We start from the raw sequence: 15,310 nt of genomic DNA, 5'->3' as shown, positions 1-15,310 counted from the left end.
CACTGCATCGAACAGATCAGTGTGTGGATGCAAAACAATTTTCTCCAGCTAAACTCAGACAAAACTGAAATCATTGTCTGTGGCCCACAGAAACAAAGAGAAAGTGTTAAAGCTGCAGTCTGCAACTCTTTTTCAAGCATAATGCCTGGAACTGTCCGGGGATTCTGAAAGTAGTACATTAAATACCCCAATACAAAAAAAAAAGAGTTCTCTAGGTCCCCTATATGTCCCGCTAGGTCCCTCCAAAGCCAGCAGGTTTGTTTACAAAATTGCAGACCGGACCGGTAAAAGGTAACCAATCAGGTTTACGAGCTGGGCTCTGCTGCCTGTCAATCACCGATTGTGCACGCGCGATACAAGGTAGGCTCGTCCCCACGCTTATTTATCTGGACTATTGAACTTCATAACGGGCTAGTCTACTTACTGTGTCTTCCATGATCGCAAATGACAGGCGAGTTGATGAATGAGGAGTCGTGTAGGCGCATCTGGCGTGCACGTCTACGTGCACGAGTTCTCATGTGTTTTGAAGGGGCGGGACAGGAAGTTGAATAACTTTTTATTTTTCGGTTAAAAAATAAGCATTTCTTGCATTTTGCGACTACGGAGGTCACCGTTTTCAACTTCAAGCGTTCTGATAGATCATGTAAACTCTTAAAATGCCAAAAAGTAGGACTTTACGTATGACAACAACAAATCTTGCAGACTGCAGCTTTAAAGAAATCTCGGAGTAATATTGGACTCAGACCTGAACCTTAACAGCCACATTAAATCAGTAACATCAGCAGCTTTTTACCATCTAAAAATCTTGCCAGAATCAAAGGAATAGTGTCTAAACCAGACTTAGAAAGACTGATCCATGCGTTGGTCTCCAGCAGGTTAGACTGCTGTAACTGCCTGCTCACTGGGCTCTCTAAACGGGCTGTAAGACAGCTGCAGTACATCCAGAACGCTGCTGCTCGAGTCCTGACTAGAACCAGGAAATACGACCATATTAGTCCAGTGCTCAGGTCTCTGCACTGGCTTCCTGTCGCTCAGAGAATAGACTTTAAAACAGCTCTGCTTGTGTACAAGTCTCTTCATAGTCAAGCGCCAAAGTACATCTCTGACATGTTAAAGCCATATGAACCAACTCGGGCTCTGAGAACCTCAGGGAGGGGTCTCCAGCTGGTGCCCAGAGTCAGGATGAAACAAGGTGAGGCTGCGTTTCAGTTTTATGCTCCTAAAATCTGGAACAGCCTTCCAGAAGATGTGAGACAGGCCTCAACTTTGACAATGCTTAAATCCAGGCTGAAAACAGTTCTATTTAGCTGTGCATATGACACCTGAAAGTATTTTATCTGCACTATTTTAAATTAATTAATTAATGATTATGTTTAATGGGTTTTTTAATTTTAATTTTTATTATATATATATTTTTTTTTTATTTCTTTTTAATTATTTTATTGTCTTCTTGTGATTTTATGTAGCTGTGAAGCACTTTGAATTGCCCTGTGTATGAATTGTGCTCCGTAAATAAAATTGCCTTGCCTTGCCTATTTGAATTTTCAAATATCAAACATTTTCAAAGGTTCTTAAAAAACTATCTATAAAAGTACAATGACCATGATCAACTATTCCTATGTGCCACTTAAATTATTGTAGTCCATACTATCATATTCATGGTTTCCATGCACTGAGCAATTTTTTGGCATCCCTTAAAGATGATTTAGCCTGCACCCATGGAAAATCACCAGTGTTGTGGTGAGATCATTTTTTTTTTCAACCCTTTTATTTTAACTGATGCTAGATTTACTTAAATCTAATGAAAAGCATTTTGTTTGCTAAATACAAATGACAGGTTTCTTTCAAGTAGGTTAATGCAGATTAATTACATTTACTGTGTGTGGACTGATCGCACATACTGTTGATATGAGCTTAGTCACTCACAAAAGGCCCATACTGAGCCATAAATAAACTCTTGTACTGTGCTGGGTGAGATAAAAACTGACTTTTGGTCTTTTCACAGGATTTGCTGACAGTGAAAATTTATGACATTACAGCCTTGTCCTTCAATCCAAAAGCCCCAGAAACCTACACAAGGAATATCCATATTTTTCCCAATATTCATGTTTTCACTGATGCCAGAGATGCTACACAAAACTGTTTTCTCACCTGCCACCAGTCAGCATTTGTCTTCTTAAGAAGAACGAATCGTTCGCCCTCGCTTATGCAAACCTGCCGTCCGTCTGCTCCGCGGTAGCTGTAGTCATACTGGGCCTCAAGGACCACCGTCCCACTGGGGACCCCGCACACCGTCATCCTGCTGGGGATCGTCGAGGCCGCTGCAGTAGGCTGTGTTGACCCCACAGAGCGACGCCAAGTACCAGACAGCATGGCTCTCCACACAGTCTTGTTCAGCAAGCTATGCTGGGAGTATGCTGAAGTGTGACAGGGTTTGGGTTGGTGCAGGGCAGGTAAGACTGGAGCCAGGCCAGTGCCATGCTCTGGGACAGGCATAAAGGGACAACAGATAGAGAGAGAGATTAGCAGAGCTTGCACAGAATATTACGAATCTAGCCAGGTGCTTTTCTGTGTCTAAGGGCAAAAATATGAATCCGTTTAGTGCTAAAAATGGAAGTCTTTGTTAATCCGTTAAAACCATTCTTCAGTAAAAAAAAAAAAAAAAGCTTAATTTTCACTATACTCTAAATATCTTTATGTAATAGAAAGAAAAAAAAGATCAAACATGTTTTATACATGCTTTTCTGCATCTGTTTTGGATTTTTGTGTGGATAAAGCATGTAGCACGTGTATACATTACCTTCAGCTTAGGGCAGTCATGCTGTTATAGTCGTTTTTGACTAATAGCTGACATTTAATATTGACTGCTAATGACTACACAGATCACTGCTACAATATTTGCCGATGAATGGAACCAACCTTTTTTTCTAGTTTAAATTTTAGTTCATATGACAGACATGGCATAGCATGAAGTGTATCATGGCAGTACTCTATTGTTCTTTCATCCCTTCAGCACGAAGAGATGCATGTGAGTGAATAACTCAAGCGTTTGGAGGATGTAAGGAGAGCAGTATTCCCAAAATAGCACAAGTCTTTGTCTCTCCACCTGCGCCAGCATCCCCCAAGCCAAACCCTTGCTTTACCCAGCCAAGACCCGGTTACATAAGAAAAGAACATGTAACTTTCTGCCAGACACATAGACATACAGGTTCACACAGTACATACACCACCCACTCTGACACACATGAGCAGAAAAGGGAATGTCCCATGATACCTAGCAACAGTTGCAGCCATGCCATCTCAGTGAGAAGACTTGAGAAATGCTGGACAAGACAAGCAAAGTGGAACAAGAGCAGTCAGGCTAGATGTTAAAAAAATGAAAAATGGAGAATCTAAGCAGTGGGGGAATGGATGAGGCTTAATGGAGCTGTGAGCTGATGGAAGGGAGTGCAGGGATAGCTGGCTGAACCTTGATAATCCCACTGTTATTATAGTACCAGAATGAATCTGTATGTGTCTGTAACCTCCAAAGCAACAGGGAATTACAGTAAAAACCCTCTACATCAGCACATGGGGAGAAGGTCTGCTTGTATGGATGAATATCAGGCCAATACAGGCTCACAGGCAAGCTACACATGAGCATTTTCAAGGCACTTTATTTAAATTGTAATACATTAGAATAAATACTATGTTTAAACAACAAGAACATAACCGGACTGATTATAGGTGTTTAAGAACTTAACGTATATAGGAACAAAATTAAATAAAAACTGCTGCCAATAGAAAAACAATACTTATGAAGCAGTACATGTAGATGTGTCAATAAAGTGTAATCAATATGGGGAATATCTTAAAAGAGAAGGCACTAAAATGTTTTTTCTGCTTAACTGTAGCATCACAGTCCTCCTTGTTCTAGTATTCAGAAAATCACAGAAGGGACAGAGACAGAAGTCTGAGGTACAAGGCGAGCAAGAAAACAGGAAACTGCAAAGACACATCAAGGTTCAACCACAGTTTGGGTCATATCCTCTCCATCTTGCCATTTGCTTTTCAAATGTGAGACGTCTACAGCAGTTTAGTTCAAGCCTGTTATATATAACAGCCAATAGAATCCATTTTGCTGCTTGCATTCGCACTTAAACTAGAAAAGATGTCGGCACCTATGACAAAAGCACAGCCTTAATTACCACAAAAATAAGTCTTGAAGCAAGTGAAAGTTGTTTTAGGCTTAACAATTCTGCTGTATGGCTTTAAAAAAGGGAATTTTACTATTAAGATGGGCCAGTAAGAAATACAACCTATCCCTAATTTTAAAAAAAAAGCCAGTACCTACAGCAATGTAGCCCGTCCACGATGAGCTTCTTTCCATGCACAAACAGGAAGAGCTTCAGTGATACTACCGCACACCTGTTTTCCTTTTCCTGTCTTTCTTTGCTGCTCAAAGCAACTGGCAAAAAAAAAAAAAAAAATCGAAGAAATACAGACCAAACTAAAAAACCTTGCAACAACAAGGCTGTACCAAACTGAGCATTCATAAAATATATAGCTTTCCAGTACACAAACAAACCTTTGGGCAGCCACAAAAGGCTCTATCATGTTGTGTGCAACTTACGCTGCCCATATAGTTAAAGTCCTGAGGTTGTATTTTTCTGGCTTTTGGTACAATGCTCCCAGAGGGCAGAACTGTTGCTGAGGGGAGAGAAGATGCGTCTAGAATGATGCAGGCTTTCGTCATCTCATGACTAAAGATTTTAATTATAGTTTTTGAGTCTGGCTCGCCACAGCACTGAGAGTGGCTATTTGACTAAAGACATAAAAAATGAAAACCAAAACCAATCGCATAATTTTACCGCAAACTGCAAAACATGAACTCTACAATCGTTAACATGGGACTAACAGTAAGGAGGATGTGAAGAAGTGGAAATAAGGCCAGACTATGTTTCTATTTGCAGGTCACATAGCAATAGAGTGGGCACTGTCGTCATACACCCCTACATATGGAGACGGCCATATGGTGTCAGAGACAGACACAGGCACCCCGTAACGGCTGTTGAGAGGCAACAGTAGCGCATGCCAAGGGGTGAGGGCACAAGGCTGATCACGTTGTGTCTGCATCAGAAAATGGAGAGATTGGGGAGAAAAATAAAAGGAAAAATACAAATGGAACAAAAAATAAGTGAGGTGAGAGAAAAACTGAGTCATTGCTGCATGTCTTTTATCTGTCTGCCTTAGCTTAAGTGCTTTCACTCAAGCTCGTGCTCTCTTTGTAACCAGGTCAGACTGATTTAAAGAAATGGAAAATATACCAGAGAGAAAAAGAGCAACTTACCATAGTTGTGAAACAAGAGAGGGTATCAGCAGGGTCAGCATACCATAGTCACAACCATGCGACTGATAAAGCCTTAAACACAAACACAATAATAATCAAGATGAGAAAAACTTTGCTGACTTGTATTTACACTACAGACGGTTCAGGAGAAGGGTGGGGCAGACAAACACCAAAATGAACACAACATAGCAGTTCCATCCAGTAGAAAATCAAATACAGTCATTCTCATTCATGCATGCACGCACACAAAAACAGTTTATCCCGTGCAGACAGTTCATCTCGCCTCTTCTCACTGAACCCTTGCTGACTCTACCTTTCCCTTATTTAGCCACTATTTTGCCAACTAGATAACAACAGGGACACAGTCAGCTAGCCATTTCCCATCAATCCAAATAAACCATAAGTGAACTTAAGAAACACAGTTATGGGGAGAATCACATTGATAGAGGACCATTGTGCTGATCAAATCAAAAACAACCAGCAGTCCAACTAATTGATTGAGCTATTGATCCAAATGTAGAGCTGGCTGGTCAAATGGACCATTGGACATCAGAGATACACCACGGACATTAGCAGAGAAGTAGAGGACATTATATTAATCTAAATCCTATCAGATTTTGTTTGACGTCTACTTTTAAAACTAGGGTAAGTTTATAATAGGAAATGAATCCCACGGAAACATCAGCCAAACCACAAGCATGTTTCAGTGAAATTAACAAACCACAAAGGTCACTGGATTAAGCAAATCATGGATTGAAGTGTAGATGGAGCACCACAGTGGTGTCATGGTTGACAATGTTGCCTTACAATAAAAGGGTTAAGGGTTTGGACCTGTTGGTTGGTTGGGGCATTTCCATGTGGAGTTTGCAAGCTGCCCGTATGCGTGCTCACCTGATGCGCTGCCATTCTCCCACAATCAAAAGACATGCATGTCAGGTTAGCTGGTTAATCTGAATTGGCTGTGACTGTGAGCACTAGTGAATTACTAGTGACTGAATTTTCCAAAATGTGCACACATTTTTAGATTTCGCTCTCAAATTTCATTTGTCGTTTTTAAGTGTAAAGATCCTTCTGGATTGTTTTGGTCTTAATAAAAAAAAAAAGTGATGTTTAACGAGAAAGGCACAAGAAGAGTTCCTCTTCTACCAAAGCCAATGTTTCATATTTTTAGGGAGAGAGATACAGATCTGCACAAACATTTCATGAGTACTTCTACCTTTGCTCCACTTCTTCATCAAGTTGAAGTTTAGCTGGTTACTTTTCAGTGATATTACTGATCGACAGAAAGTCAAACTAACAGCGATGATCACATTCCTCAACTGCGGATCTTGCAGTGATGGAGGAACTATCCATCTATCCTGTACGGCATTTCTTCTACTTCTCTGAAAAGTTTTTTTTCTGCGTTAGCTGGACATTTCAATTTTGGAAATAAAACTTGACAAATGCGCGACAACATAACAAGGATAAGAATAGATATACAGTAAGCGTAGAGAACCCCGCCTTCAGCAGATTATCTTAAAATAGTACCTATAATGTCTGACTCTGTACATAGATCATTTTGTATAGTAACAATCAAACATCCCAATGATGTAATGGCCATATGCTGCACATAAAAGATAGATACTAGAATCCAGTGTCACACATAAATGGTAGTAATGATAAAAGTGCACTTTCACATTGGCTGATGTCATTAGCTAAATTAACTCCTTCTGATCAGCATTCTTCTGAAATGTTTTACATAATTAAAGGTCCAGTGTATGGGATGTTGTGACATCTTGCTGAAAAATTTATGAATTGCAACATGCTGAATATCTTCCACTTAGGAAGCTCCAAGTGCCCATGAAAAAAAGCTTAAGTCCATATCTACAGCCAGTGTTTGGTTTGTCCTTTGTGGGCCTCTGGCAGTGGGGCAAAAGGGACATCCTGTAGCATCTTTTGACAAGAATTACTAATTCTGTAGTAAAGAAGACAATTCTTATTTTCATATGATCCTACACTTGTTAAAACAAAGTTGTGCTTCCATGAAAATATAATGCTCTAAATGTTGCACACTGCCATTATTATAATTTAAGATCTTTGATATGACTTGATAGGATCTTTGAGCTTTGCTGTATGGCCCTTCAGCTCCAGAGCCAAATGCCAATTGCCAAACTCGAGGCCTCAAAACAGCAGAAAGCAAACTACTGAGTGACAAATTGCTTTCCTTACTGTCATAATAAGGATAAGGAAAGTACAGTTTTACTGAGAAGTCATTTACATAATTTGTAGCACTATCATGATGTGGATTTGTAACGGTAAGAAACTTACTGGTGTGACAGGCCTCTGTGACAACTGAGGGAGGTACAAAAGCATATGGTATGTTCTGGTAAAAGCAGAGGTGTGAACTATAAACAATATGTAGTTTACAGACTTAGGAGTCACGCAAACAAAACCACTGGAGGACAGTGGTGATGTTATCATGTAGACACCAAGAGGCATAGCAGTCTGAAGAAAATTTATGCAAAAAAAACAACTTAATAAATTACAAGTTTAGAGGATGAATCAAGCAGACGGCGGTTACATGGATGCAGTACAGAGCACCTGAGGTTATGCCAGGAAAAGAAAAGAATGACAAGTACTATAAGTATGAAACTCAGTGTTTAAATCTTCCCTGCAGCTTCATGTCGTTCTAGATAAGCTATGTGATAACTACTTCAACCGGCTTAAAGACAAACCAGTGAATGACAGGCTTAGCTCCCACAGATATTGCCTAATGTTGGGTCTATCAACCTCTTCGGCACGATAGGACCAGAGTTGGTTACAGACTGTTGGTGGAGGGATTTGGTGTCATATCATATCCATATTCATCCCATACGTTTGAAGTCAAAAGAGGGCAGCTTTAATAATCATGGTTACATGGTGTTCAAAGAGACATGAGACATGGAAAGAGGAGGAATATAGAGTGAATGAGCAACTTCAAAGAGTTATTGCACACACTCTCACATATACACGTGGCAAACATACGCTCATATGCACGTACACTATACTGTATTTACATATAAATTACTATAACCAAAGGCGTCACAGGAAAATAGGAGAAAAAATTGCCACACATGAGACACGCTGTTCATTAACCTTAATTACTACAACAATAGGTAAAAAGTGAGTCATTTTAAGCTAAGAAGAACTTAATAACTGTGTCAGTCAAACAACTGCTCAAGCTTTTCATGATAACATGATAGATCCTGCCCATGCATGATTATTATATAAAAACAAACATCCCAGTTTGCCAAATAAACTAACTTCTCTCCATCTTGTAGTCAGGTGATGCTTGTGATGTAAAGTATTGCGTCATGTCATACATAATGGGTATACACACACACAGACACAATATATATATAGAGCCATGAGACGGAGCACTGACTTTGTCTATGGATATACAGTAATAACTACAAGCGATGATGTCTCTCTCTCCATACGAGACACATGCCTCAAGCCAAAACAGCCTTTCATCCTCCCAATGCCATGCATTATTGATGATTAGACCAGAGAGAGACACAGAAGCACATACTGTGTTTCCCAGTGTGATGTTTGGCTGCTGAATATGTGTATGAATGCATGTGTGCGTGCACACATATGTGACTAAACAGGTGGGCTGGATTCTACTGGTGATTAGCTGAGTAAACTGTCAGAGAGCCAATCAAAAGGCAGATGATGACAATGAAGCAGCCATTGGCTCAGACTCATTACTGCCATCATGACAACAAACCTCTGTGACCAACTGCCATCACCAGTGTCTCCACTGTGTTATTCTTCGCCTTGTTGCACATACTAACATTTCACATGTGTGATGCCATCATTTCAAGAGCTTGCTGACGCAACATTTGTGTTTACAATGAACCCTGAAGGCTGCATCGACACATAGCAAACTTCCACAGAAAGTTCACTTCTGTATTAGTATTCAAGTTCCTATTTCCCCTTTTTCAATATAAAGATGAATGACAACAAAAAAGACCAGTGTTGGCCGGTTAGGCAAAATAGAACAGGATTGTCCAGGAGGCATTTTAAACTCTTAAAACCATTAATTCAAGCATCACATTTATTTTAATTAGCTTATGTATTTTATAAGAAAAAAGGTAAAAAACAAACTACCAGTATGCCAAAATTAATTAGCTTATTTCAGTAAGAAAAACAAGCTTATGCCTATTATTTCAGTGAGCAGCTTACATACAAGAAACAGTACAAAACTTCGACCTCACATCTTGATTTTACTGTGAAAGCTGAACTAAGGCATTATCGTATCTTTAAGCCAATTAAATAATGAGAATTTGCTGTTATTATGGTTGTCCAAGGTAAAATTATCAGATCGCATGTTTTGTCTTTTTAACTTGAATGAAAAATAACTTCAACTGACCGATAATCCCAATTTTGACAATTATTAAGTCATGTGAATGTTAAATTTGACAAATTCTCTCAGCACTAATAGCCACATTTAGTCATTTGTTCCTCATGCTTCTCTCAAAGTGAGGTAAAACTATACTAGCACCAGAAAGACTTGGTTAGAATCATTAAGATCGAAGATGAAAACAAACAACATGAACTTTACTGTGCATTGCTTTTTCTTTACGTGGAGCACACAAACAGAATACGATGTGCAAAATACAACCCAAATAAGATAAAACAATGATATTTTGCTTATTTATTTCATATGAATGATGATCGGCTCACAGCAAGAGGGTTCCTGGTTTGAATCCCGGCTGGGGCCTTTCAGTGTGGAGTTTGCATGTTCTCCCTGTGTATTTGTAGGTTCTCTCCGGGGACTCAGGTTTCCTCCCACCGTCCAAAAACATGCATGTTGGGTTAATTGGTGACTCTAAATTCATCCTAGGAGTGAGCGTGAGCGTGGATGGTGGTTTGTCTTGTTTGTCTCTGTGTGGCCCTGTGATGGACTGGTGACCTGTCCAGGGTGCACCCTGCCTTTTGCCCAATGACAGCTGCGATAGGCTCCATCCCCAAGTTGGATTAAGTGAGTATAGAAAATGGATGCGTGGGATGGATGATGTTTGACCAGCATTGCAAATATTGTAAAAATGTTTTATCCTTAATTCATAACAAATAATTAATTATCAATCATAATTAATACCAGTTAGTGACATGCAAACAAGCCATTCCTCAGGGTTCCACCCGACTCTTTTATAGAGTAAAAATCAAGTGAATTTTCACTGCCTGGGTTGGTGGGTTGTTGCCGAGCCTGTGGGAATGTGCGGTACATTGATGTTTCTAATGAAGAGCGCTGAGCTCCATTGATCCACCAGGGATGAGAGTGAGCTGTCAAAAGCTATCAGGCGAGTCGAAGACCCACTTTCAGCTATGTGCAGCCGAAGTGAGCGTGAGGCTGGGGCAGAAGGAAAAGGAGCCAAAAGTCCCAAGGCAAACGGTACAAAAGAGAGGCGCAAACAGACAGATAGACACAGCTCTGATATATTCAGAGGGTTAAAGGGGTTATTGGTTCAATAAAAGAATATCACACAAATAACAACTAGGGTTACAACGTGGCAAAGCCTAATGATGAGCTCAGTGTTTACCCATGGGACCTGCAGATTTGTCTTTTCAAGTTCTTGTAACTGTTGTTTTTCGAAGAATGCTATAAAGATATTCAATTTACAGTGATATATATATATATATATATGTATGTGTGTAATTGATCCAATTTTAGAAATATTTTATTTTCTTTTGTTCAAAAAAATTGCTAAAATGATTGATTCATATACAAAAATAGGTGCAGATTATATTTTTTTACTGATATTCACTGATTCCGGTCTTTCTCTATGTAAATTAACAAGAAAATTTCCCCGCTTATCTCAACTCATCTTATACATTCTATTCACTTTAAATCATGTTACATGCAGGAAACATCAAGCCTAGGATTTAAAGTGATTTAAAGTTTTTTTTTTTAAGAAATTCATAATAATGATGATATCTGACCTGCCTATAGAGCTGTACTGACTTTAAAAGTAAACACAGGATTAAACTGTATTAAAATGGAGCGCAGATGAGAAGCCAAGTGGAGTTAGTGCTGTATACAAACACCATATGGGGAATAAAAAGGGATGAATGATTTGTTCTTATTGGAACATCTGATGTCATGGCCACATGGCACAGTCCTTCCTTCAATTCATCCACCCATTTTCAATACCGGTTTAATCCAATTCAGGGTCGTGGGGGAGCTGGAGCATATCCAAGCTGTCACTGGACAAAAAGCAAGATCCACCCTAGATGGGTTACATGGACTGGTAACCTAAATCGGGCCAAACACCCTGCACATCCACTCCTAATGTTTAATTATAATCACAAAATAACCTAATATGCATGTTTATGGATGGTGAGACGAAGCCAGAGCACCCACACTTGCACAGGGAGAACATGCAAACTGCACACAAAAAGGTCCCAGCTGGGATTCGAACTAGGAACCGCTCCAGGTTTTCATGTGTGACAATAGTTTGTTTTGGAAATGCATAAAATATGTAACTTAACTGTGAATGTATCTGGACATTGGAGACTTAGAGGTTAGTTATTGATTTTCAAAAACTGATTCTGCACAGATCCAAAACATATCTTTGTAAATCCTCAGCAAATAACTCAATACCGTGCTCTACTGAACTTCATGAGTCACCAAACCCGAGGAGTCTGTACTTGATCTGTAATCCGTGTGGGTTTGGGTCCACATGGCTGAGCCGTGTTACATCCTGTTCTCTTACCACAAATCATCAGGACCATTTAAGATTATTTGTTAAACTACTGGGTCCAAGATAATCCAACTGTGGTCTTAATAGTGTTGATTAGTGGATGCCTGATTTTGAGTTATTATACTCTCAATGTGCATTGCAACAAAAAACAGGCAAACTGTTGAGTTTATCAGTGGCAAAAGGAAGGTTTGAGATTTCCTGTGTGAATGAGTGCTCTTGCTCTGGAGCTGAAGGGCCATACAGCAAAGCTCAAAGAAGAAAGAACAAGAAAGAAACTTTATTAAGATAGGTGTAACTAAACCACTGATTCCAGATCAGTGGCATTTTGTCACGGTGACAGCAAGTTTTTTTTTTCAGCTGAAATAACAAATGGAATAATTACAATGTCCATTAACCTCTTAACTGTTTTATTCATCCTTCTCTTAAACAATTTTGCATGCCCACTTTATTCTATGCATGGTTGCAGGTGGGGCTTGGGGCCTTCTTGCTGTGAGGCGACAGTTTAACCCCCACACCATCCCATCTAAACTTTTAGATTAATGCCAATTTTTCAACAGCAATAATCTCTGAAAGCGGTGCAATTTGGTCCTGACTCTTTCTCTTATTAGCCATAGACAACCTCTAAATATATAAATATACCGCTATCAGACTTCTGACTTGTTCTGAGTTTTTTCTTCCTTTATTCCATAAACCAATAACGCTCAAAATAGGAGGTAAGAAAATTCAAACCTCCATTCAATGTCTGAATTTTATCTGTATGAGATTAAATCATGAAATTATGATATGAGTATTCTCAACACAATTTTGATATTTAATTCAGATTATAAAGAGAGGATATATTACAGGCTATCGTAGTAATTCGTTTCAGTTTGGTGCACCAATTGAACAATCTGACTTTGTATATTAAAGATACAAAATTATTATATTTTGAATGCAGCTTAATCTCTATGTAACTTTTTTTTTTTAAACTGTCCATGCGGCTAAAAGTATAGCACGTTACATCACATGAACTCTGCTGTGACACACATATATGGCAGGAAAGATGAAGGTGGAGGAAGTCTCTTTACAGGCAAAAACGTCATCAGCATGACAAGTTACTCAGAACTGCATCTTATTCAAGCCAGGATCTGAATCCTTGAAATTAAATTAAATCCTTGTTATGAACATGAAAAAAGACATAGATCTAAGTATTCTAAGTATTAAAAATAACCAGAGTTCATCAAACTGCAGAAACTCTGTGGTGCTGTGGCTCTCTTGGTCTTTACAGGACTAAGCACAGGGGTGTGATGAGGTTTTGCTGCACTTGCTGCTATTTTATGACAGCACACATGCAAGCAGCCACACATCTTACCCCACAGACATGCTCAAAGATCGCAGAGCATCAGTGCTATGTGACCTGTAACATTTTTTCATTATCTCAATCTCCTTTTGAGAACAGCAATGCGTGGGGCATTCTAGTAATTATAGTGGGCTTGTAGTCCTCCTCCTAATACTTCACAGAGTACAGGGAACTTTTAATCAGAAAAGTTGCAAGTGGAGAGTAATCTTTCAAGCTTGCGTCGTCACAAGCTGGCAAAAAAGGCAGAAAATCTCCAGCTTTGCATGGACTTAAGAATGATTATGAAACAGCAAAAATGAAATACGTCAGTAAAAGCGTTTCCATCACGCCCTGTGGTTAACCCGTCCATGCACTTGCTGTGAAGCCTGTAAGAGCTAACACGCACATAGGTGCATGCAAATATTTCCATACAAGATATGTACATTTGCAAATGATGTCTTATCAATGTGACATTCAAACAGACAAACAACAATGGGATTATTGTTTCTGCAACATTGTAGTGGTGAAGTGTAGTGCGTGACTATGTGAAGGACAATGTATAGCTAAATGAAACAGATAAGAAGTAGAATATAGCATGTCAAAAGCGAACATGAAACTGAAAAGTACAATGAGCTCCTTCACAGGAAATATCTGGAAGTTAGAACGGCCCTTTGGTGCACGTTTTCAAAGTTTGAGCAGTTGTGACACTACAGGCTACGTGTGGTTTGACAACGCAACGTAGACACAAAATAACATATTTTGGAAAAAGCAGGGCTGTTATTGTAGTAACTGTAAACCTACAGGCATGACGTAATGAGATGGCACAATACTGTAGAGTTAGAGTATATTTGGCTATATTTACAACACATCTGTCTGATACAGCTGCCGATACTTTTTTTGTTTTGCAGAGCTCTCAACATATGAATGTTTCCTTTTACTACATATTTTTCTTCCCTAAAGTAAGGACATTTGGGTGGTAGTACAACTTTTTTTTTTTTTTTTTTTTTATGAATTTAACAGATGGGGGCATTGTAATACTTTCCTTAATCCAGCAATTAAGGCTTTAAGGCTTAAGTCAGTCTCAAAAGACATTTTTCAAATGAAGCATGACCAATTTACATAAAACCACAAAAGTGATGACTACAAATGAAAAGACTGATAAATAAAGATTTTTAAAAAAAACCTTTGCTGTAAATATTGGGAAGAGTTGCCTCTGCCATACTGTGTTTAAAAGGCAATAAAATATTTCTTAGAAGAAAAATCATTCTCTTTCTGTGTTAATGTAATACTTTCCAGAGCAAAACAAACAAACAAAACAATGTGATTCTATATCTGCACGAGTATCATATAAGATTAAAATATCGAGCGTGAGCATCACAGAAGCCTAACACAGTAATCCATTAATATTTCTGCATAGAATATAACTTGCATGCCCAGACATTCAGATGTGTCATTTTGTCTGTGAGAGACACAGCATTACTCACCTCTGAGCGACGAGATGACAGTTCAGTTGTATTTATGGAGAGAACTGCAGACTGGCGCTTGCGTCTTGATAACAAGGTATTGATAACTTCACTTTACTGATCTAACAGGCACAGTGAAAAACTCCGCCGTGCACTTTTGCAAATTAACAGTCACTCCTGATAAACTAGTTACCTTTACATCCCATGACGAAAGAGGGTCCTCGCTCTTTAAGAGGATAAAAAAAATAGCTAGCGCTGTGTGGGGTTTGGTGGTTTAAGATTGGTTACTATCGTGCAATATGATTTTACATAGAACCAATCACATTCCTGAAAACGCAGCGCTGTGGTGTGCGCATTTAACTGCACGACGTCGCCCGGCACGTTATGCAGTAACATGAGAGATTACTTCCGTCCAGTGGAGCTGGTGGGAAAGTACAAAACGAGCCTACCTCTAATATGAGGAAGCTGTTCTCGT

General features: G+C 39.1%; 1 protein-coding gene across 5 annotated transcripts in view; it reads right to left on the bottom strand.

Annotated features, from left to right (window-relative positions):
• The window catches only part of arhgap9 (Rho GTPase activating protein 9), a 52,212-nt gene extending 37,156 nt beyond the window's left edge, over positions 1-15,056 (bottom strand). For 4 of the 5 annotated variants that reach the window (XM_075461453.1, XM_075461456.1, XM_075461455.1 and 1 more), the window contains exons 1-3: positions 14,857-15,056; positions 5,330-5,401; positions 2,152-2,483 (exon numbers count right to left, since the gene is read on the bottom strand). In XM_075461453.1, the coding sequence (XP_075317568.1) occupies positions 2,152-2,373 (222 nt within the window). In that variant the 5' untranslated portion in view covers positions 2,374-2,483; positions 5,330-5,401; positions 14,857-15,056. The remainder of the gene's footprint in view (positions 1-2,151; positions 2,484-5,329; positions 5,402-14,856) is intronic. The other variant, XM_075461454.1, reaches the window with a different exon arrangement.
• Between the last annotated feature and the right edge of the window lie 254 nt (positions 15,057-15,310).

The sequence above is a fragment of the Odontesthes bonariensis genome, chromosome 3, assembly GCF_027942865.1.
Source record: "Odontesthes bonariensis isolate fOdoBon6 chromosome 3, fOdoBon6.hap1, whole genome shotgun sequence".
NCBI classification, from domain to species: Eukaryota; Metazoa; Chordata; class Actinopteri; order Atheriniformes; family Atherinopsidae; genus Odontesthes; species Odontesthes bonariensis.
Note: the sequence above shows the minus strand (reverse complement) of the source record. Positions and strands in the feature narration are given on the sequence as shown.